The 22,404-nt window shown below is 56.2% G+C and overlaps 2 protein-coding genes across 2 annotated transcripts; both read right to left on the minus strand.

Moving 5' to 3' along the window:
• Positions 1-3: 3 nt before the first annotated feature.
• On the minus strand, positions 4-11,949 carry PTPN9 (protein tyrosine phosphatase non-receptor type 9). Its single transcript, XM_036389731.2, has 13 exons — positions 11,019-11,949; positions 7,244-7,387; positions 6,725-6,814; positions 6,501-6,625; positions 5,803-5,908; positions 5,081-5,191; positions 4,526-4,854; positions 4,075-4,168; positions 3,904-3,973; positions 3,304-3,382; positions 2,895-3,045; positions 2,596-2,803; positions 4-1,526 (listed from the first exon to the last, which is right to left on the minus strand). The coding sequence occupies exons 1-13, from the start codon at positions 11,049-11,051 to the stop codon at positions 1,300-1,302; spliced, it is 1,767 nt and encodes a 588-aa protein (XP_036245624.1). The 5' UTR covers positions 11,052-11,949; the 3' UTR covers positions 4-1,299.
• Positions 11,950-13,401: 1,452 nt separating this feature from the next.
• On the minus strand, positions 13,402-22,298 carry SNUPN (snurportin 1). Its single transcript, XM_036389941.2, has 8 exons — positions 22,132-22,298; positions 21,829-21,985; positions 20,853-20,957; positions 20,658-20,754; positions 19,697-19,794; positions 19,337-19,414; positions 18,181-18,261; positions 13,402-14,442 (listed from the first exon to the last, which is right to left on the minus strand). The coding sequence occupies exons 1-8, from the start codon at positions 22,281-22,283 to the stop codon at positions 14,125-14,127; spliced, it is 1,086 nt and encodes a 361-aa protein (XP_036245834.1). The 5' UTR covers positions 22,284-22,298; the 3' UTR covers positions 13,402-14,124.
• Positions 22,299-22,404: the final 106 nt, after the last annotated feature.

The following is a 22,404-nucleotide window of genomic DNA, read 5'->3' on the forward strand; positions in this document are numbered from 1 at the left end:
GAGGACTGGTCACTGGTGGTATATTTATATATCAATACAAATAAAAACAAAACAACTCCCAAAAAAGTAACAACAACAAAAAGGTTTCTCTGAGAGCAAAATAGGAACATTTACAAATACTTCTGGCTCTGGCTTGGATCAAGTTAATGTTAAATACAAAAAAAAAAAAAAAAACCAAACACAAAAAACCCCCAAAAGAAAACAAAACAAAACCGCCCAACCCCTGCGCCCCCCTCCCCCAAGATTATAAAAAAATAAGAATATACACATTCAAAGAGCTTATTACAGTATAAAGCTGGGGAGGCCCAGGCAGTGGCAGGGCTGGGGCTGGGGCAGGACTCGTTGCTTCTCCAGGGTTTGGGGTTTACTCTTGCTCAGCGCTTTCCCAGCCCATGACTCAACGCAGGACTGGGCCTGCGGGTTCCCAGTGGCAGCTTGGGAAAGCCAGGCAACCTGGAGAGCCGGTCGGTCCCCACGGCCCCGTCACCCTGTCACCTCGTACCTAGTGACTCCCTCAGTGGCACCCAAGGGCCAGGGGATGCCTGCCAGCTCAGCACCCCCCAGACAGACAACCCAATCCTCCAGATCCTCCCAGGAGCACTGCTGCTATCTCTCTCCGTGGGGAGGATGAGACAAAGAAACAGAGGGGACACCATCAGGTGTCCTTGTGCCTCTAGCGGGACGGACACAGGAGTGGGTACTGGGTCCCAACGCTGCCCATGAGGGGAAATAAGGGCAAGGGGGAAGACAAGACAGAGCCAGGACCAAACTCACCGCTCCAGAGATCACAGCAGTGAGGTGGCAGGACAGCGGGGACCCTTGGGAGCTGCTAAAGGGGAGGTTGTATATATGTATCTATATAATAGCCGGGGTGTCACAGCGGGGGTATATTATATACACACATACATACAGACACACACATGGAGCGTCAGGTGAGACCGAAGCACGTGCCTCTTCCTCAGCCCCAGGACTGGGAATACATTTCCTAGGACTTTGCAAAGACCCTCTCTAGGTACATCTTAGGTGGTCCCAACAACAACAAAAAAACCAAAAACAAAATTAAAAAACCCAACAACTCGAAGAGAAGACAAACCACCTCCCCAACCATCCAAACCCAACCGAAACACGACGGAGAGGAGTCAGAGCCCCTTCCCGTGCCGGCAAAGTGGCAGCCACCGTTTGGGTTGAATAAGGCACAGTTCCATAGCAGTGCTGACAGCTGAGGTGCTCTGGCCCTGCTGAGTCCCGGCGGGGCAGCCCCCGAGGATGGGCAGCGGCGTCCGAGGGAGGCGGAGGGTCTCAGTGCCCCGGCGAGCTCTTCTCCTGGGCGGCCCGGCTGTGGTTGGTGAGCAGCAGCCCCTCGCGCTGGGCGTGCTCCAGGATGGCGGTGTAGCAGAAGTAATACTGCTCGGGGGTCTGGATGCTGAAGGCGCGCTGGCTCCGCATGCGCAGCACTGTCTGGTAGATGTTCAGCGTGCCCACGTCCTGCAGCTGTGACAGGCAGATGTCCAGCGCGCAGAAGGTACCTAGGGACGACGATGGGATGGCATCAGACACCGAATGGCACCATCACCGCCCCTTGTGAGAAATGGAGTGCTGGTGCTCAGCCCTCCACTGATCTCCTAAGGGCATCTGGGGACTTCTCCCAGGTCTGATGGTTGTGGGAAGTCCTGAGGACATGTCTCAGCTTGCAAACACACCGTGGGTTCTTGTAGTGTGTTTTTATACTTTGTAATACTTTGAAGTGTTTTGTTTTGTATCCCTGTATTTTTCCCAAATGGTTTATCCCAGACTGTAGCCCCCTCCCTTTACCTGTGTAATCGCTCTCCCTTGCTGAGATCATCCCCAAACCCCCACCCTGGCTCTCTGTCAATCACTCAGCCTCCCATCCCCTCCATCTAGAAGCTTTGGTCTAGGTCTTCGAGTGATTAGCCAGAGGCCAGGGGTCAGCCCCCCAAGCCTTGCCCCACACGCTGTCCTAAATGTCTACCCCCAGTACCCATCTCTTAGAGTCACTTATTGGTTAGTAAAATGTTATCTACTTTGGGTTTCCACCTCCCTTTAAATGTAACCTTGGCACATCTCCCGGGGCTCTCAGCAGGAGGCCCCTGAGGTGCAGGAGCTCCCCAGAGCCCCTGAATAAAACCTTGGATTAACCCCTGCTAAGAGTCGGCCCTTTATCTTCTACCGATGTCTCTGGTGTCTCTTGTGCTGCAAAGGCGCCCACCCAGGTGCCCTCAGTACCCTCGGGGCACACACAGAGAGTGTCTCCCTGCTGTCAGCCCAGGTGCCCTCAGCACCCTCGGGGCACAGAGAGTGTCTCCCTGCCAGCCCAGGTGCCCTCAGTACCCTCGGGGCACAGAGAGTGTCTCCCTGCCAGCCCAGGTGCCCTCAGCACCCTCGGGGCACAGAGAGTGTCTCCCCGCTTTCAGCTGTGTTGGGGTTGCCCCCCTGGTGTCTGCCGACTCGGGACTGGCCGAGGGTCCCTGAGAGGCTCCCCAGAGAGACAGAGACAGTGGATCCCCAGGATGGAAATGCCTCAGGAAAGCTGGACCTGTCACCCCACCATTCCCAATCCTCCCCCACACCCATTACCTGTCCTGCCAATGCCAGCGCTGCAGTGCACCACAACTGGGGGTCCCCCGGGGTGGCCCTTGAAGCGAGGTCCCAGGGCGCTGACAGCCACTCTCTGCTGCTGCTTCACTGCCCCCAAAAAGTCAATGAGAGTGGCAGCGGAAGAGGGGACGCCATAATCTGGCCAGCTCAGGTACTGGAAGTGGGACACCAGCCGCCTCTCCCTGGTCTGGGGAGAGCAGGGGGTTTAGACTCTCTTTCCTCCCCTGACCCCTGGTGCCCCCATGCCATTCCTCCACCAGGCAGCTGTGCCCACGCACCTCTGAGCTGTGGATCTCCAGGATGGTTTTCTTGTAATGGTTGAGGTTCTCTACGCCCAGGTTGGTGATGGTCAGGGCCCCAAAGCACACCTGGAAATCCTTTTCCAGGGGCCAGTACTGGCCGCACTTCCTCCTGCCTCCCTCCTCCAGCCTGGGAGCATGACAACAACAAGCTGATAATGTCCTCCTTGTCCTGCCTGAGGCATCTCCCATACCACCCAGCCTTGGTCCTTTGGGGATCCCACAGGGAACAAACAATCTATCCTTGACCCAATGTCCCACCTCTGTGGGGCTCTGGCTGGCACCGCTACTGCAGGATCACTGCCCCGAGCCCAGCATTGCTTATCCCACACCAGAACTCCTCATTTGGCACAGAGAAAGAGGGCTGTGACCCTCCATGAGCGCTCACCGGGTTGTCATTACAATCACCAGGACGTTCTGCTCCCACACCATGCGCCAGAAGTCACTGTAAGTGTTTTCCAGAGGCCCTGCAGGGACAACCAACACATCAGCCCAAAACCTCATGGATCTGGGCAACCCCCTGCCCAGTGGAATCCACCAGCCCACCATCATCCCCTCCAGGAAACCACAGTCCCTTCCTGTAGGGGCTGACCCAGGTGTGGATCCGTGAACAGTCTGGAGCTGCCACTGACTGTCACCTCCAGCACTGTGTCCCTATGGCTCAGCACTGATCCTGCCTCTCTGCTCATCCCTGGGCAGATGGGGCAAATCCAGAACTAGGATAGGGGCAGGGAGAGGGAGGGCTGCTATCATGGATGAAGATGAATCCCCTTGCTCTCTTCCAGGAAAAACTTCAGTCCACTAGCTGGAAACTGAGAGGGGATAAATACACCCAGTGAGGAGTAAATACCCCCTGGGAGAAGGGGGACCTGCTGGGCAGTGCCCAGCTCCTGGGATGTCCCCCATGGCCAGCGGCTGACACTGGGCAGAGAGGTGGAACCCATGGGTGCACCAGGAGCAGAACATCCCCTTGTTGACTCAGCCATACCCTGAGTGCCGATGTAAGCATTCCTCTGCTTGTAGCCATCCATGAAGCTAGCATTGATGTAGTCAGTCAGCTGCAGGGAGAAAAACATGGGTGAGATAAAGCCTCCAGACCCCTGGGACAGCTGTGCCAGCTTCCCACATGACTGTGGAGTTCCCTCCTGGGCTGGCTCACCTCTGGGCGGCTGTATGGCTTTGCCAGCTTGACACGGGTTTGGTCCAGGCAGGGCACGTCCCCGTACCGGTTCTTGTCCTGGTTGTAGGGTGCCCTGGAGAGGGATGCAGGGATGTATTCCAGGCAAGGCAAAGGCAGCATCCCTCCCTCTGTGCAAGCCTCTGGGGCCCGTAGCCTGGGCTCTGCTGCCATCACCTGGCCAAAGCCTCGGGAAGCAGAGTCCCGGCCACGTCCTGGTCCCTGCTGTCCTCTGCAGCTCCCCCTTATTCCCAGAGGCTGCAGGACCCACAAAAGGGCTCCCACCATCCCTAGGCTGGGGCTCTCTGTTGCTAACCCAAAGCCCCACACCATGAAGCAGCTGATAGCCTCCACCCAGCAGCAGAAGCCTGGGGTGGGGGTGCTCACAGCTTTTTGGGGTGAGAGGGGCACCTGGCTCCCTCCCACAACTCACAAAGAGCAGGCGAAGGTGCCGGCCGGGCTCCTACGCCGAATGTCTTCGTACTCCTCATAGATGCCACGTTTCTGCTTGTGGCTGACATGATCCAGCAGCTCCTGCAGGGTGACAGACTTGGGCCCGGGGACGTGGACGGAGCCGTTATCTTTGGGGGCCGCCAGCGGCACCAGGATGAGCTCGTCCAGGGGGTCGGGGTGCCCGTTCTGCTGGGGCAGGAACCGGCAGTTCCAGCTCAGAGGGTCCAGTTTGAGGGACCCTCCGAGGTACTCAGGGAGGCATTCCCGGGGCAGGTGATCCTTCAGCTCTGACATCTTCACCATCTGCACCTGTGAGAGGAGGGGAAAGGCAGGGGTCACTCCAAGAAGGCTGGAGAGGATTCACCAGGGATGGGGACAGGGATGCCAAAGGTCTGGTGCTTGGCAGCTTCCAGCAGATGGGGCTGAATGGCACAAGCTGCTTCCACCACCCTGGCACGAAGGGAAAGCAGCCTCAGCCCTGCCTGCTGAGGGTCCTGTGCCAGGAGGGTCCCATGCCAGGAGGGTCCCCACTCACCCGCTCCCGCAGCTTCTCCTTCAGCAGCAGGCTGATGATGGAGTAGGGCACACGGAACCACATGGGTGCTCCCACGATGAAAACCTTCTTGAGCCGAGCTGGGAAGGCACCCTGTGGGCATGAGCAGGGGGTCAGACCTACTCTGCTGTGGCAGGGGACATATCCCAGTAGAGGTGACAGCAGCTAGCACAGGGAACCCATGAGGGCAATGCCACGTCTGAAGTGTGCCTCGCATGCTCACAGCTGTGCTTGCTTTTATGACTTGATACAGAACCAAATTACTTCCTTGGAATTAGGTAAGCAGAGGGTTTGGCTCCACAGGGAGAGGTGAAGACTGGGAACCAGGATTATGCAAAGAACACACCCCGGCCAGTATTTACTCTTATTGATTTTCTTTCCGGAGAAGGGAGGAGGCACCAAATGCCAGCACGATTAAAAAATAATTTGCATCTGTTTTCCCAAAAGTGCTGCCAGCAGCTGTGAGAGGAATCCAGCCCGGGGACAGCTGATCCCTCCCGCCCGCGCCACACCGCAGCCACAGCCGGGTCCAGCCTGGCAAGCTCCCAGTGCCTCCCCGAGGTCCTGCAGCTGGTGCTCCTGGCTGAGACGTGGTCAGCGTGGTCTGGGGGGCAAATTGATGCCAAAACCACAGGACTTTGGGTTCTTGGTGAGTGAGTGGCCCACACACTGTCCTCAGATATCAGTGAACCCCCAGGTATCACCTTGAGCAGGTTGAGGATCTTCTTGCTGAGGTCCAGCTCGAAGTTGGTGTACTGTGACCCTGCCATGTCGTAGATGAACACCAGCCCGTTCCTTTGTGTCTCAAAGCTGAGAGGAGGAAAAGAACAACATCAACCCCACAACATGCAACCACCTGGCTCCTGCACCACCAGCTCTGCCCCACACTGACCGCCGAAAATCCCTTCCCATGCTTCCAGAAGGACTCACAGACTCAAACCTTGCTTCTTCCCAGCTGCTTCACCATCTCTTCCTACAACCGTCATTTAAGCCTGAGTTGTGCCTTAAGCCTGCCTCAGCAGCATCACTCGTGATGGGTAAGGTCAAAAACAGAAAGAGCCCAGCAGGATAAATGGCAGGGGAATGTCCTGGGCTTATATTTTTGGCAGGGCTCACGTTACGTCTGTCTGATGGTGGGGCTGCCTCCTCCCCAGCCAGAGCCTGAAGGAATCCAGGACTTTGCTAAACTGAACCCAGGGCGTGGACGGGGCAAGGCTGCAAAGAGCCTGGCTCAGGGCTTGGGGGATTTTGCTCCCCTGCTGAACAGCTCCATAAGGAGGACTGGCTGGAGCTCAAACCAGGGAATTTCAAGCTATGAGGAGCAGTGATCTCCCTGGCAGGGAACGTGCTCCCTGGGGACCCTGCAGTGTGAGACAGGGTACCCCTGCAGAGGCAGGCTCACCTCTCCACAGCTCGGTCCAGCAGGTAGAAGAGAGCCTGGAGCACCACGTGCTGCACACTCTTGCTGGGGTGGTGCAGCTTGGCTGTGAACAGGGCGATGGAGGCTCCCGAGGGGTCCCGCACGCTCTGCCAAGGAAACGGGGTCAGGTTCCTGAGCACCCCCGTGGAACAGAGCTGGGATAAGCCACCCAGCTGGGAGAACTCCCTGGGGGACACCCCACTTACCAGAATGGTGAATTTCCCACTGAGCAGCTCCGAGCGCAGCGGCTCCTCGTGCGGCTTCAGCTTCACAATCCCCTCCTTCAGCCGCGTCTCCTGTGGCACAGAGGGCAGTGACAGGGGGCACAGTGGGCACAGGCATGGCCCACCTCTGCCCCATGGGGCACCTAGCTGTCCCAGGGAACCTCTGCTCCATGGGATCATCTTCCAGTACACCCCCCAGTAACAGAAGGAGCAGCCTTGCAACACCAGGCTGGAAAAGGCAATCATGGATGTATATCCCTAACATATAGGGAAATGCTCAGTGGGCAGCACACACCAGCCAGGAGGGCACCCCATGAGCTGCTCCCAGAGCACGGGAAGGCATTGGGATCGGTGAGATCTCCATGGCAACCCGCCTTGGCTGAAAAAGGATTTTCCAGCTGGATAAAACTTGTAAGGGAGAGAGAAAAAGAAAAAGGAGGAGGGGGAGGGTGGTCCCAGGGAGCAGGAAGCCCTCAGATGGGGGGTTCCCATGTCACTTACCCGGTAGGAGTGGAAGAGCTCGATGGCCCGCAGGACGTCGAACTTGCGGGCCATGAGGAACTTGACAGCCACGTTCCAGGAGAGCGGGGACACATTGTACTGGCCTGTCCACTTGTTGATCTCCTCCAGGAACTGCTTGGTGGCCTGTGGGAGAGATCAGGGACATGCAGTGAGACAGGGTGAAAGGAGGAGGAGAAGGAGGAGGGGTGGCCAAGGAGCATTCCTGGTCATTGTGGAGATACAATCCTCAAAAGACCCAGCAGCTTCTCGGGGTGAAGCAGGGAGCTCCATCACAAAAGGGTAAGGGCAGTGGTGATGGAGACGGCAGAAATGCTGCATGGGAAAGGGAGCAAGGGGTGGGAAAAATGGCCTGGAGGCTGGGGTACACTTATGGAAAGGAGAGGGGAACTAAAAGGAGGATTTTACAGGTAGCAAACTCCTATTCAGACACAGCACCCCCAGCACAGCCCCATCAGCTGGCAGTGGCCTCCTCGGGCTGCAGCTCCACCATGGGGCAGTGAACTCGGCTGCGGGAACACAGGCAGTGACACTGAGGGCTGACATTTCGACCTGCTACAGGCCATGGACCAGCTCGCCCAGTAACACCAGTTTCACACATCATGGAACACCAGGAGGGTCCCAGGACGCAGCTTTGCCTTCTGCCGTGGATTGATTCCCTGTCCCACACAGGAGCCCCAGGGGAGACAGGGCAGTGCAGCCCAGTCTTCCACTGCATCCTGCTCAAAGGATGCAGGCAGCATGGAGGGAGACACCAAAATGCCTTCCTCCTACCCAGGCATACACCAAAATAAAACAGCTTCCAAGCTCCCCAGAGCAGAGGATGGTGAGCAAGGAAGTGGAGAGGGAGGGGAGTGCTGAAGGCTGGCTCCGGGAGGGAGGGAGGCAGCCAGGCGGCGGTGTAGGATGTCAGGCACGGAGTTACTGGGAACTATTCAGAGTTACTGGGAGCTATTGAGCCAGAAAAGCTTGTCGGTGTTAATGACTTCCGACAGGAGGAAGCGAAGGGCCGGGGTTTATCGGCGGCGCGAGGCTCGGCAGGGACAGGGAGCCCCTCTCATGGGATGGGCCAGAGGAGCCCAGCTCATCCCAGGGGTCTCTCTCAGCACTCTGCAGCCAGGAGCTCCCTAACCTGGTCCCAGAGTCACACAAAGCAGCCAGGCAAGCACCACAGGAAAATAAATGGGGCAATACAGGAACCATCTTCAGCCTTAACACAGCACACATCCACACATACAGGAATATATTCTATCTGTAAACATATCCTATCAATATATCCTGGGCACATCTCTGCTTTGCCAGGGCATCTCCTGTGGCACCCAGCTGCTCAAAATCCAGGGCTGCAGATGCAAACCCAAAATAAGTGAAGAAGATCCTTCCCCAGCACATGCAGGACAGACAAGGTATGGGAGTGAGAGCCAGGTACAAATCTCACTTCCCTTGGACGAAGACCAGAGCTGACACCACAGCCTGAGCTGGCAATGATACACCAAGATAACGGGAAGGGAGTCCCCAGATGATGGGAAGAGAGGCCTAAAGGGCATGATGGCAATGAGGAGAGGATGCAGCCTGCAGTTCAGGTCTGATTCCTCAACATCTAACCCGCCACACTTCACACAATCCCATTTCCAGCAGCTGTCATGAGGGATGATGGGCTTTTTGCAAGGGGAAGATGCACAAGAACAAGCACTATCTTTGCAGGGCAGTTCAGCCATGAATTCCAGCTTTCCCTGGGAACAAAACCAAATTCCAAACTTACCGGTGCTGCCATTCAACAGCAGGGAGCCAGGCATTACAGAGCTGAGCATCAATGCCAGCCATAGCTCTGCCCCCTTTGTGCTCCACTGGGTCTCGTCATCATTCCTAGCCCCAATCCCAAATGGATTTATACACATGTCAATCCCAGCAGAACAGGGATTGCTCCACGTGCCAAAAACAAAGCCTGTGACCCAGAGCTGCAGCAAGAAGTCCTGTTTCTGCAGCACTGAGAGTGAAATTGTCCGTGGCCAGGCGTTTGGAACAATGCTGGTCTTTGGAGTGCTGGCGTCATCCCCGTCCCCGCTGTGCTGGAGCAGGGTGGTGACAAAGCCACTGCTGCCGGAATCCAGGGGTTCTCCCAGCCCTCCTCCCCCAGGCAGCAAACCTGCCCTCCTTCTTCAGCGTGGGGAAGTGGGGGATAAAGCTGTGAAAAGTGCAGCTGGGCTGAAAACCTTCAAGGAAAATTGGTTTGGCTCCTCAGGGATAGGCTAGGGAGGGAGGCGCAGAGAGCCAGTAGAAGAGATGTCCCAAGGCTGGCCTAAGAGGAGAAGGGTGAATTTCCCTCTGGCTTGCTGTTGGTAACAGGGGAGAGTGGAGGAAATCTTGATGGTTCCAAGAAGGATGAAGGGATGGCAGGAAGGGCATGTTCCAGCCCAAACCACCACTTACCCACGAAAAGAAGGAAACTTCCGTTATTTTGGCTTCCAAGCCACCGAGGGCAGCACGAAAGGCAGCCTTCCCCACACCGAGCTGACGACCCAAACCTGGAGCCATTATTGCAAACATCTCTTCACCTTCTCCATCCAATATTCCCAAACAAACCAGACATCTCAGATCCCTCTCCTGGGATGCTGCTCCCACTGCAAACCAGCCTTCCCTGCTGGTGCAAGATCTCCAAAACCTCTATTTCTGGAAGCTTTGCCCCCTCCATGACACAGGAGAAACGCAAATCTCAGGCACCTGTGGGGACGGAGGACACTCCCTCCTTGGACACTCCAAGGACACTCCCCATTCCTTGGGATTTTACCACCCTGGAGAGAGCAGTGCTGCTCCCAGGAGGAAAGAGCTGGTAGCTCTGCATTTGCTGAGCACCACCGCAGGCTGCAGGAGGGGCTCTTCCATGGAGGTTTTGGAACTCGGCACCTCCATCCCAGCCCTCCTAAACCTCCCTGTAGAAACGAAGGATTTTTAAAGAAGAAAACCAACCAGCCAACCAACTGGAAAACCGACCATTTTGGAAGGAAAACGGGACTTTTTTGCCTTGGCTCTGCAGTCGCCAGCGCCACCAACGTGGCCAATGTGACAGCCCGAGGGGGCAGAGGGATCCCGGCAGCTCGCCCAGTCCCGCTCCCAGGCTCCACATCCCCATCCACAGGGAAGCCCAGCGGCCGCGGGTGGGCAAGCCTGGGGAACAGGACAAAGGAGGGGACAGGCAGGGATTGCTGCGGCCACCCGAGGCGGCCCAGCCGGCTCCAGGGCCCCGTTCCCCGAGCCCAGCAACATCCTCCCGCGGTGACGCAAGGCCGGCGGAGGAAGCCGGGACGTCACGGGAGGCCTGGGGCGTGGGAAGCGCGTGCACACGCATCCATCCATCCATCCATCCATCCATCCCCACGCATCATCCCCACGCATCATCCCCACCGCAGGGAGCCTTGCCAGCGGGGCCACGCTGCCCTGGGGATGCGGGACCCACGCCCCAGCACCCACGGCAGGGGCCTTGCGAGGGCTCCTGGGGAACGGGAAGGCTGGGGGGGTGCGTGGATGGGGGTTGTAGGGTGGGCGCTGCGTGGGTTGGGAGGCTGCGGCTTTGGCGGCTGCATGGGTGGGGGGCTGCGTGGGGATGGGGGCGCTTCCCATCGGGAGAATCGCCTGGCTGGGAAAAAAACCAGCCTGGCAACCCGGGCTAGCCAAAAAACGATGGGAAAGGAGCGGTGTGGGGAAGGAGCCCTCGAGGTCCTGCCCAGCCCGACCCGGGGAAGAGGAGCCCGGCGGGACCTACCTGCTCCTCCTCGGCGCTGAGCTCCGCGGCCATGCTGCGCGCCGGGCCGGGCCGGGCCGGGCCGAGCCGAGCCGGGCTGCTCTAGGCGGAGGACGCCCCGGCGGAGCCCATCCCCGGCGCTGCGGGCACCGGCCCCTCCCGGCGGCGAGGGCGGCTCCGCCCCAGGGGCCTCGCCGAAAGTGCCGAGAAAATTAAAATAAAACGGGGGAAAAAAAAATTAAATTAAATTAAATTAAATATCTATGTATGCGTGTGCGTGTGTTGGTGTGAGCCCCCCGGGAAGTTTGGCTCGGCCCGGGAGCGCCGCTCGGCTGGGCCGGGCCGAGCCGAGCTCCCGCCCCGCTCCGCTCTGCCCCGGCGGGGGCGGCGGCAGGAAGCGCCCGCAGCCCCCGGTCCCTCCTCCCCGTCCCCTCCCCGCGGCTCGGCCGACCCCGCAGGGCGGGCGGGGGACAGGAAGCCCTCCCCGGCGGGGGGGCGAGCGGGGGACAGCAGCCGGGATGGGGCCGGAGGGGCCCGGTGCCCCCCCCGGCTCCGCGGCGGCTCCCCCAGCCCCGGTTCCGGCCGCGGCAGGCGGGAGCGCCGCCGCTAAAATGGTGGCAGCATCCTCCTCCCTTTGCTGGTGCTGGATAAAATTCCCGGCAGCCGCATCCTCCCTTGCTGTTACTGGATAAAATTCCCGGCACAGCTTTCTCCCTTGCCGGGATTCCAGCCGCGCAGCCTTCCCCCTACGAGCAGGAGTCCGGGGTTTCCAGGCGTCTCTTTCCACTTCCTCCTCTACGGTCCCTAAATTGCATTTCCCAGCCGAGCGCAGGTGTCAGCGCCTGGATGGAGAGTCCCGAAGCTCCTCCGGGAAGGAGCGGGGATCTCGGGAAGCACAGCAGCGGTCGCTCCAAAAAGCCAGGCCCTGGGACAAGGGGACATTTTGTTCAGCCGAGGAGCACTGTGCTGGCAGCGTGCCTACAGCCGGAGCCTCTGCACCTAACTGGGAGAAAATGGAAGTAGGGTAGAGGGAAGGGGCTGAGAGCCCCGGCTGGATGAGGGCTCCAGGCTGGCTCTGTCCCCCAGCGCCCCAGGCCACATCTCCTGGTCGAGCTGCCTGCTCAGCTCTCCTGCCCCGGGCCAAATTTCAGCCCCCGGTGGGGTGACCCCTCCAGCGGAGCTGCTGCCCGTTCCTGCTGGGAGTGGGATCGCACCCAGCAAGCAGAATAGTCACGGCACCAAACTGTGCTGGCCCCTGCGACTTCCGTTTGACACCCTCCCTCCAAAAACAGCCTTTCGTTCCCAACAGGAATTGTAACGCAAATATTTATTTCTCCAGCCCAGCTCATGCTTTTAAAAGGGAAACTATGAGGCATCATCTGGAGCCGGCGGGAAGCTGCAGTCGCTTCCCTCTTGCTCTCCTCCATCAGCGCACACAGCCCCTCTTCGGGTGTATTTACTCTCCTTCCTTCCTGGAGGACCTTGGAAAGCTGCTGGAGGGCAGTAACCTGAGCTGCAGCTTTCTCTGCCCTAAGGGATGCACAAATCTTCCATCCAGATGCCCACCTCCGGGTTTAATTGCCTGATGGAAGGAGAACTCTGCTGATAGGAGGCTGGATGAGGTCTCCTGCTCAGCGCTCTCCCTGCAGACGTCTGCCAAGCAGGGAGGCTGAAGGTGGGAACCTTTGAGGGATTGGGAGGTTAAGGCAGTCCAGGTGCTCATCCTCTTTCCCTGGGTCAGCTGCTTCATATGATAAAAAAGTAACACCGAAACCAGTAACTTAAGCAGCTGCTTGAAAGCGACAGCTCTAACACTGTGGGGCCAGGGTGCCACTTCCCTGGCGGGGAAGGGGAGGGGAGGGCAGCCCCCTCCCACAGCCAGGCCAGTTCCTGCTGCCCGCTGCTATCATCAATAGCGCTGCACGGCCAGATGGTCGCACACAGCCCACACGCTTGGCACAGAAACCAGGCTCTTTCTGGGAAAAACGGGGGGTGCAAGGGCAGGATACAAGTGTACCCGCTATCTGCAGGTGGCCATCCCCATTCTCAGTATCTCCTCCAGGGGAATTTCCATAGAGAGCTGGGAGGAGAGTCCCCAACGCTGCTGTGAGCTTGGTATTTCATCTCCCTCCTTTTCATCTCTCTCTGGAAACCAACCTGGGGACAGTGAGAACGATCATTTCACCCCCCCAAAACCAGGGAGGGGGAGCAGCTGGTGCTTAAAAGGTGGGGTTGGGCTGGGATGAGAAAGACAGGACAAGAGACTGAAGTACCTCGATGTGCAGAGAATTAAACCCACACAAGCGTTTCCTCTGCTCCAGTCAGCACTGGAACCAATTTTTCAATCCCTATTTGGGAGGCACAGCACGCATCCACCCTTAGGTAGCAGGAAGACGCTCAAGAATTTGTCTTTCTGAGAAACCTTTTATTTGGCACGATCAATGGTAGCGTTTTTCAGAGAGAACCCATTCCTTCCTCCCCCCACTAGGGAGAAAAGCCTTGAGGAGAGAGAGGCTTCTGCCGTGCTCGCGCTGCACAAAGCCCTGCTCCAAGGCAGGTCCTGCTGCAACGCAGGGAAATTTAGATTTTCCCAAGAATGCATGGGTGTGGAAAGTCCAGCCTTTGCATTTACAGCAGATCACTGCAAACTTTTTGTTAGTAACAACTTTCATTGGAAAGGCCTCAGAAAACAGCTGGATCAAAGGCTGAGGAGCCCCAGTTTCCAGAGCTGGGAAGGTGGGGCTGCTGCAAGGGTCACAAGCAGCAGCTGCACCTCAGAGGTCCAAGCACTGTTCCTATGCTGGAGTTTTGCCAAGACTCTAACAGAAGCGGGGTCAGGAGCTGAACTGTATCCTGCCCTATGGGGACAGATCATTTCCCAACACGACTGCTTTAGTGAAGAACCAGACTGTTAAGGCCTCACAGAAGTCCTGGCAAGGAGTATATAGGTATATACTAACAACAAATACAAAAAATCCAGCAGCACCTGGGGCAAGATATTCCACTGTCATGCCCTTTAAACAAAGCCATCCTATCATTATTACTCTGCCCCCTCAGGAGCACGAGGCACAGTGAGGAGCAGGGAGCTTTTTCCCTGCTCTCTGCCCAGCTGGGCTGTCCCAGCAGCTCAACTCTCCATCTGGCTCACTGCTCCATCCCGGCCCTCCGGAGACTTTTCTGGCTGAGGGGTGGACAAGTGTTCCAGCTCGTAGTGTCCGTTCCTCGTGGCTGCCTGGCCCTTTTCTGCCGCCAGCTTTTTGCTCCTCTTGCTCTCGATGATCTGCTGGAGCTGCCGCCCGGCGTAGTCGGGCTTGGCTGTGAGCTCAGTGGCGGGCACGGTGAGCCCCAGGATCTCAGGGACCATGTAGGGCCGCAGCCAGCCCACCAGCGGGGTGCTGCCCGGGGTGTAGTGGGTCTGCTTGTGGTAGAAGAGCAGCCCATCGACCTGCGGGCAGGAGAGAGAATGAATGAAAGGGCAGAGCTGAGGCTCCTGCAGGTGAATGACCAGGCAGCAGACAATGGCTCTGCTCTCTGTTCGTAGGCCAAAACCACCAGCTGGATCATTTTTCCTCAAGCAGTGCAATAAATAGCGGAAGGGAGAGGAGAAACCTGCAGAGCTGCTGCCCTGAAAGATCAGCGACTGCCAGATGGCTTTAAATTGTCAAAGGCAAATGAGTCCAGCTTGGTGTCGGCACAGAGCAACGTCCTCTGGATGCTTTCATTCCATTCTGCAGAAAAGCCAGAGAGTCTCTGAATAAGGCAGCCCACTTTACTGGATTAGGGCTAGTTTAAATAATACATTTGGAAAGTAATTAGCCCGAGCGTGTGACGCCAAGGAGCCCCGATTCCTAACAGCTCTTTCAGCTGGCTTATGCCAAAAAAATTCTTAACGTTTCCCTGGAGAGAACTTCTCCTAGCAATCAGTGACAGTTAAGGGCACTCAGGACTTTAAATGTTTAGGCCCTAACTCTTGTGCCACTATTTCCACACTCTGCAGTGCTGCAGCTGGCTGACGTTTTCCCCACTTCCCCACCGTGCTCAGGGATCCTCATCCCCCGTCTTCCCACGCTTCCCAGGGGTGTGCTCTGCAAGGTTGGATCCTTCTGTCTCAGGCTGACTAATGCTGGAGGTGGTGCTCCTCTTAGCTCAGCTTCACAAGCTCTTAAAAGGCCATTTGGCTACGAGGAAGAGTGGCTGAGTGGGCAGAAAAGAGGAGAACAAGAGCCCACCTCAGGATGAACTGCTCCCAGGCCCCTCCCTGATCCTACAGACTCCAGAACAGAAACACTGGCTGAGCACAAAGCAGCATATGTCCACTTCTGCTCCACAGCTGCTAACCTCTGGCAGAGAGGGTAAAGCTTCTGGCACTATTCTGTGCATAATTTTCAGTCACTGTTAACATTTTGCAAAATAATCCCAGAAAAAGGGGGATTTCTGTGCTAGGAAAACATAAAACCAGAACAGTAAACATCATGATGAGCTTGTGCAACCCCTCTGGACATATAAAGTGAAAAGCTTTTCCCCCACCCTGCCTCCTGGCAAGAATCAGATTCTGCAGCACTCCAGTACATCCAGCCCATTCCTGTGGGTGCGTGGCACTCGATGAGCAACCGGGATTCTCCAGTACCCACAGGAATGTTTCAGTACAGATCAGAGCCTGGAAGGCCTTCCAGATCACTCCAAATACCTTCCCCAAGCTGGAGAATTCAAAGGAGTTCAGCCTGGTGGAGACAGGTCACGTTCCCCATTGCCTAATTTCAGTGACTCCTATACTCCTTCTCGTTTATTTAATTTGTTGGCCGGGTCCCTGCCCCAAGTCACCACAGTGACAGTGGCCACATCAGAACCAGGACTGATGCTGTCCCTGAAGGCCCAAACCTGAGGAGAGACTGGCCTGGCAGGATTTAACATTCCACAGCCATGCTTTCCAGATTTTAGGTGCTTAACAGTCCTCCCATTCCTAAGCATCAGGGTTTCTCAGAGGCTTTGGCTCCCCTGCCTTCGTGGAAAGCATGATTTTACCCAGATCTGTGAGAGGGACAGTAGCTCTTAAGATCCACTCTGAAAACCACTTGAAATTCAGAGCCAGTCAACTGATCCAAAGTCTACTGAATTCCAGGGAATAAGAGTCCACTGAATAGAGTGGATCAGTCCCTAGCTCTGAGGTTACAGATTAACTCTGAAGAAGACCCAGATCTGAAAGCACTGACCTCCTCTGTGGCCACCACACACACAGGATCCCTGTCAGCATCAAGATGCTGGGTCCACACCTAAGACCACCGTTTGTTACCCTCCACCCATAGTCAGGATGTATTTTGCCTCCTGCAAAGTTTACTCTGTTCTGTGCCGGTGGTAGGAGGTGCTTTTGGGGATTTTTGGGCTCCCTCTTGTGGCACACCACACAGACCCACAGCTGCCTTCTTCCTGGAAAAAGCACCACAGTTCCTGTGGTGTTGGGGCTGCTTTGAGCCAATGCACACCACGTTTTGCTTCTTGGGGTCACACCCTGATACAGCAGAGGGTTTGGGGGGGCAAATCACAGCTGGATTACACAGCTGGAGCCTGTGCAGCTCCATCTCCTGCTCCAGAGTTTCGCAATGGCCTCCTTTGTAGCCCAGAAGTTTGCTGCTCTGAGTGCAGCGGGCAAACGCTGCAGCCTTTCCTCACGGGAGAGGATGCCTCAGGAGGGGATGAAGACTTTACTCAGGAAAGCCAGGAATGACTGTTTCTACAGAGGCACTTGGAGCATTTATTATTGAGCAAGCCAGCTGAAAGAAAGCTGGGAAGCCTCTTCAATCCATGTTCAGAGCAGGGTCTGGCAAGACCAGCTAGGGGCTGGGACTTTCCAACTTGCTCTGATGACTGTCCTGGCTTTCACAAGCTGAAATCAAAGTCATTCCTCACAGCCAAGTTAGTGCCCTTAACTTAAACCTACACCTATTTTAATGGCTAACTCAGGATGGGAGACCATGAGAGACACTGTCGCATCAACGTGGCTTTTGGCTTCGTGGGACAAGAAATCTCTGTGGAAGCTGCTCCTGACGTAGGGCTGAGCTGGGCACTCCCAGGAACAGCTGCAGCCACTGGAGGAGGTTCTGGCTCACAGATGTTGTCACTGTCACCGGGTCGGAATGCCACTGCCTCCTCCATCCCCTTCCCTTGCAGTGACAAGTGAGCCAGGGCAGACAAAAGCAGCCAGAGCTGATTCCACAAGGGGCTATGAGACTCACTGCTCACAACCACACGGAACTGAGCTGGGTGGCACGTGGCTTTGCCTGTCCTGCCCTTCCCCAGAGGTCAGAACAGCACAACAGCTGTGGCAGGGGAAGTTTAGAGTGGATATAGGAAAAATCTTCCCCCAGGGGATGGTCAGGCACTGGAATAGGCTCCCCAGAGCAGCAGCCATTAGCCTCAAGCTTGCCAGAGCTCAGGGAGCCTTTGGACAACACTCTCAGGCCCGAGGTGGGATTCTTGGAGCTGACCTGTGCAGGGCCAGAGCTGGAATTAGACGCTACTAGCAGGTTCCTTTCCACTCAATATTGTATGATTCTACTTTTAAAGCTGATGAAGCAGACACGGGTGTCCTGCTCTGTAAACAACACTGCTCAGTGATTTCTGTCACAGCCAACTGCCCCCAGCTCCAGTACACTTCAAGCACCCATCATGAACACCCAAACCCCTCAAAAACATTGGGATCTTACTACCACCCTTCTCCTTCCTCCTCACAAAACAGCCAGCTGCCTTGTTGGAAGCACCAACACCAAGGAAACGCACACAACCCCACCCAGGGTAGTGGTCAATACCAGTTTTGGCCCTAAAAAGGTCAGCTGTCCATCACACTGCTATGTGAACCTGAGTTGTGCTGCTGTGGAGGCAGCCTGAGTGTCCTCTCATCCCAAGAGGCTCTTTCAGACACAGCCAAATGCAGCAAGGGCAGCACAAACCCAGGGAGTGCTGTGCTTTAACTCTTGCTCGTTTGTGTGGTTGGATGAGGTGTGTGACAAGGCAACAGATCAAACATGGGCATAGAGGCATCCACCTCACACACAGCAAACAGCAACTTGGCAAGCTTTCTGCAGCCTCAGGAGAGCAAATTCCCAAGGAGAGAGGATGCACCTCTTTCCCAGCACTGGCAGAGCTGTTGCTAAGGCTGGGGTCCAGGCCCCCACCTGAGTGTTCTCACCTCAAAGGGAAAGTCTGTAGCCAGCAGCTCACACAGGCTGTCCGAGGAGCAGGGGAAGTTCTGCAGGCCCACAAATTTGTACTGGAAGAATAAGAGAGGGTTAGAAGAGGCAACTCTCTGGTCTACAGGAGAACAAGTTGCTGCACTGGTGTGCAGGCAGCTAAAAAGGAAGGATTCCTCTGGTGCAGGATGTGGCATAAGAGGGAAAGGGTGAGGAACAGCTCCCACATACTCCTGATACCTTTTTTCCCAAGCACCTAAGACTGCAGGAAGGACTTTTCAGGAGACCTGACCCAGAGATGCTCTTCTAACCAAAATAGAAAATGATGACCTCCGGGCAGGATGCAAAGCAGACAGATGTCTGCTCCAGGCTGCTGCCTCAGCCAAGCCAATCTTTCCACCCAGGAAATGAAAGCTGAAACGACCCCCCCTCCATTAGGTAGTTATCTTCTGGATATTCCTGTTGGGAGTCAGGACAGGATGTTCTCTGAACACAGACACCCTCACTGCAGTCAGCTCCATTTATCACCCAGATGCTCAGCTCACAGGAGCTGCTCTGCTTGGCCATGTTTGAGCAGACAAATCTCTCATGTCTGTACCCAAAATTCATGTTCCAAGCTGCTGTGGACTCTAGGTCTGACCCCCATGTGTAAGCCTTCAAAGCAAGACTTTTTATTCTGGCTCAGCAGGGACTCTGGGTGGCAAGCCAGCATTCATCCCGACAACTTCAATGATCAGTTTAAACAGAGGGAAGGCTTAAAGCTTTACAAACCCACAAGACTGCCAGAATAAACCCCATTGTAGTCAGGCTGCCAACCAACACTGCTCCTGAAGAAACCACACTGGCTTTCCATTCCATTACAAGGGAAAGCTAAAAACAGCATGGAAGTTAGCTGATACCCTGCAGTGTGATCTCCCTCAGCACTTTGGATGGGGGGGAAAAAACCCAGTAAACTCATTTACAATATGCAGTGGTTCTATTTACATCCTGACCACGGCATCCCATTTCATCAGATCTACACTTTGAAGCCTGATCTGTGAGGGGAAAGGAAAAAAAGGGAAAAAAAAGCTTCCACTTGTGAAAGAAACTGCTGAAGCCTGCTGAACAGGAGAGCTTACCCCCCCTCAGCCTCCTCCTCAGTACAAAAGGACTTACCGGATTAATCCTGCTTTTCTCTCCCAGCCCTTCCTCCTCTTGGATTTTTGAGGAGAGCCAGAAGAATCTGAAGTCAGTCTGTGAAAGGAGGCAGAGTTAGTGACCATTCACCACACATCACCTCGCAGCGTCTGCTGAGCATCTTTGATCCTCTGCCCTCACCTGGGAGATTTACAAATCGACTTAATCTGCAGAAACAGCACCCCAAACCCTGCTGCTCCCCCCCAAACACTTATCCAGCAGCTCTAAAGCTGTAAAGATGCTGGTGCTTAGGAGAAATTTCTGCCTTTTGCAGAGTGAGCTTCACACAGTGCTGGAGCAAAGCAGCTCAGGGAACAGCAGGGAGGGCAGGGTCAGTACCTGGCAGTCATAAACAGGGTGTCCTCTCCAGCACATCACATCCAGGATGTAGTAGGTCTGCTTGGCCTCACTGTAGATGCAGTCCAGGATGCTGTACACTGCACACACAAACACAGGGAGGTCCAGACCTGCTCCTAGCACTGCCCAAGCCAGCTGGCAAATACCAGGTCCCAGCTCTATGACAGTAATCCTGCCCTGATGTGGGACTGTGGTGTGCAGAGGGATCCCCTCCTGCCAACACAAACTGCAGCCCCAAAAAGCCTTGAGCTTGAGGAGTCCCACAAGGCTGCAAAGGCACCAGTCAGAGGCACAACAAGCAAGGGCATGTTTCAGGAAATGGCATTTGCCAGACAGTAAGCCTCTCTTTTTGGGGCAAAAAAAAAGAATTCCAAGACATATTAAGGAAGATGACACCATACAAAGGTGTCTGCTAGAGGACAGAGAGGATGTCAGAGTTTGTGTCAGTCAAACAGGAAGTTTATTAAAAGATGTGGCAGGACATGAGGCAATGGTTTTAAACTGGAAAAGGGCAATTTCAGATTAGATGTTAGGAAGAAATTTTTTCCTGTGAAGGTGCTGAGTCCCTGGCACAGATTGCCCAGAGCAGCTGTGGCTGCCCCATCCCTGGAAGTGTCCAAGGCCAGGCTGGACAGGGTTTGGAGCACCCTGTTTTAGAGGAAGGTTCCCTGTCCTTGGCAGGGCAGTGGAACAAGATGAGCTTTAAGGTCTCTTCCAACCCAAACCATTCAGGGATTCTGTGTGCTTATAAAGGCATCTGATACTGCTCCCATCTAGTTATCTCCAGACATACAGAAGGCCTGAAGCTGACCACCCCCAGCACAAAAGAGGGGCACAGCTGTAGGCCTTGGGGGAGCTGAAGGAGCAGCACTGGGCCTGTGAGCACACACAAACTCCCAGGCAGTTCCCTTCTCTCCATCCCAGACCCTCCTCACACCTGTACCTTTGTCACTGGTTGAGTTGTGCCGGTTTCCCCCTGGCAGCAGGGATGGGAACCTGTTGACACAGAAGCCACTCTTGGTGTAAGCTGCTGTTGTGCCCTATGAGGAAAAAAGGAGAGAAAAAACCCAGTCAAGCTAGTTTTATGTTGTCTGTGAATGGGTAGACATCCTTTAGCAGCTGGTGGAAGCCCACTTACCCTGGAGGCCACGACAAGAGCCCTTTTCCCGACGGGACACACCACCACAACCCACTCCTGCTCCAGATCTGAGGGGACATCCACCAGCCACTCTGACAGCATCAGCTGCAGGGAGCCCAGGGAGAAGAACCAGTCAGTAACAGCTCTGCTGAAGTTATGGACAACAAACAGCTCAAGGGTAAAGCAAGGAGGTTTTGACTTTGCTTTGACACTGGGTGTTTTAAGGGCAGCTGGCACTGCTTGTCACCCCCGAAAGGGCTCCTTCCCTCCCCTCTAATGAAGTCCAACCTGCCTAACACATTCTTCCTCAAGTCTTCTTCTTGCTTCCCAGCTGCTGACTGAGCTTCAGACCACAGCACAGGGCTCACACTGGGCACCCCACACCTTGGTCCCTGCTCCAGCACTTTAATTTTAAGAACACAGCAGGGCTTAGAGATTCCAAGATGTCAGGAGTAAAGAGCCTGGACAAACTGACCCCTTCAGAGGTTGCCTAAGTGGCTGTGTGTTATCTAGAACCAATACAGCACCCAGGCTGATAAAACCCAGCTGAGTTTGCCCTTTTTTCCTTTCCGAACACAGGGAAACAGAAATCTTTAACTGAATACTGCCTAACAGGGTACTCATGCTGCTGGCTGAGCTGAAATCTCCTGAAGTGGGGAACACAGTGATGCAGAATTAATGGCTGGAATCAGTGACCTTCGAGGTCTTTTCAACCTAAGTGATTCGAAAGCACATCCCATCTCCACGTGTTTTGGAGGTGAACTAAACACAATTTCTCTGCAAGCACCAAGCCGAGCAGGACACACTCCTCTGAGCCCCCAGATGGCCATCACCGGGGCCTCAAAGCACCCCACATCCCTGCCCCACAGCCACACCTCGCCACGGGGACACAGATAGCCAAAACTGTGGCCTCAAAGCACCCCACATCCCTGCCCCACAGCCACACCCCGCCACGGGGACACAGCTGGCTCCTCACCTGATTGGCGTAGCGCTTGGGCAGCTTTTTACCAGCATCCACGTCCATCGCCTCTTCCTCCGCATCTTCCCCTTCCTTGTCCTCGTCCTCGCTCTCCACCCCTGCCCAGTCGTCCTCCGCCAGCCTCCTGGCATGGTTCACGTAGTCCAGCCGCCTCCTGGGGTCGAGCAAACAACCCGCGGGGTGTCAGGTCCCGCACGGCACACGCGGCCCGGGCTGCTCCCCTCAGGCAGCTCCGGCCCGGCCCAGCGCGCCCCGCGCTCCCATCCCGGCGGCTCCCATCCCGCCCGCCGCCGCGCTCACTCTCTCTGGATGCGGAGGAGGCGCTGCCGACGCTCGGCCTGCCCGGGGCCGCCGCGGGGCTTGTAGGCGGCCAGCCGGGGGTGCGGCGCGGCCGGGCTGCAGGGCCCCGCCAGCCCCACGCCCGCCGCCAGCGCCGCGCTCAGCTCCTCCATGGCAACCCCGCGGCCCGCCCGCCGCGCTTCCGCCCGCGCCGCCCGCAGCGCCCCCGCCTGGCGCGGAGGCCCCGCGCCCCCCTCAGCCCGCTCGCCCCGTGCCTCAGTTTCCCCCGCGCCC

This window comes from Molothrus ater, chromosome 13 (genome assembly GCF_012460135.2).
Source record: "Molothrus ater isolate BHLD 08-10-18 breed brown headed cowbird chromosome 13, BPBGC_Mater_1.1, whole genome shotgun sequence".
NCBI classification, from domain to species: domain Eukaryota; kingdom Metazoa; phylum Chordata; class Aves; order Passeriformes; family Icteridae; genus Molothrus; species Molothrus ater.

Bases quoted from the DNA above. Each gene is read 5' to 3' on its own strand.
- PTPN9 (XM_036389731.2), bottom strand. From the start codon at position 11,051: ATGGCCGCGGAGCTCAGCGCCGAGGAGGAGCAG. The intron at 6,626-6,724 runs GTAAGTGGGGTG...TTTCCTTGGCAG, and splicing joins GTGGGAAATTCACCATTCTG to AGCGTGCGGGACCCCTCGGG. The intron at 3,383-3,903 runs GTATGGCTGAGT...TTGTCCCTGCAG, and splicing joins TGCTTACATCGGCACTCAGG to GGCCTCTGGAAAACACTTAC.
- SNUPN (XM_036389941.2), bottom strand. From the start codon at position 22,283: ATGGAGGAGCTGAGCGCGGCGCTGGCGGCGGGCGTGGGGCTGGCGGGG. The intron at 20,958-21,828 runs GTGAGGAGCCAG...GGCTCCCTGCAG, and splicing joins CCAAGCGCTACGCCAATCAG to CTGATGCTGTCAGAGTGGCT. The intron at 18,262-19,336 runs GTAAGTCCTTTT...TTATTCTTCCAG, and splicing joins AGAAAAGCAGGATTAATCCG to TACAAATTTGTGGGCCTGCA.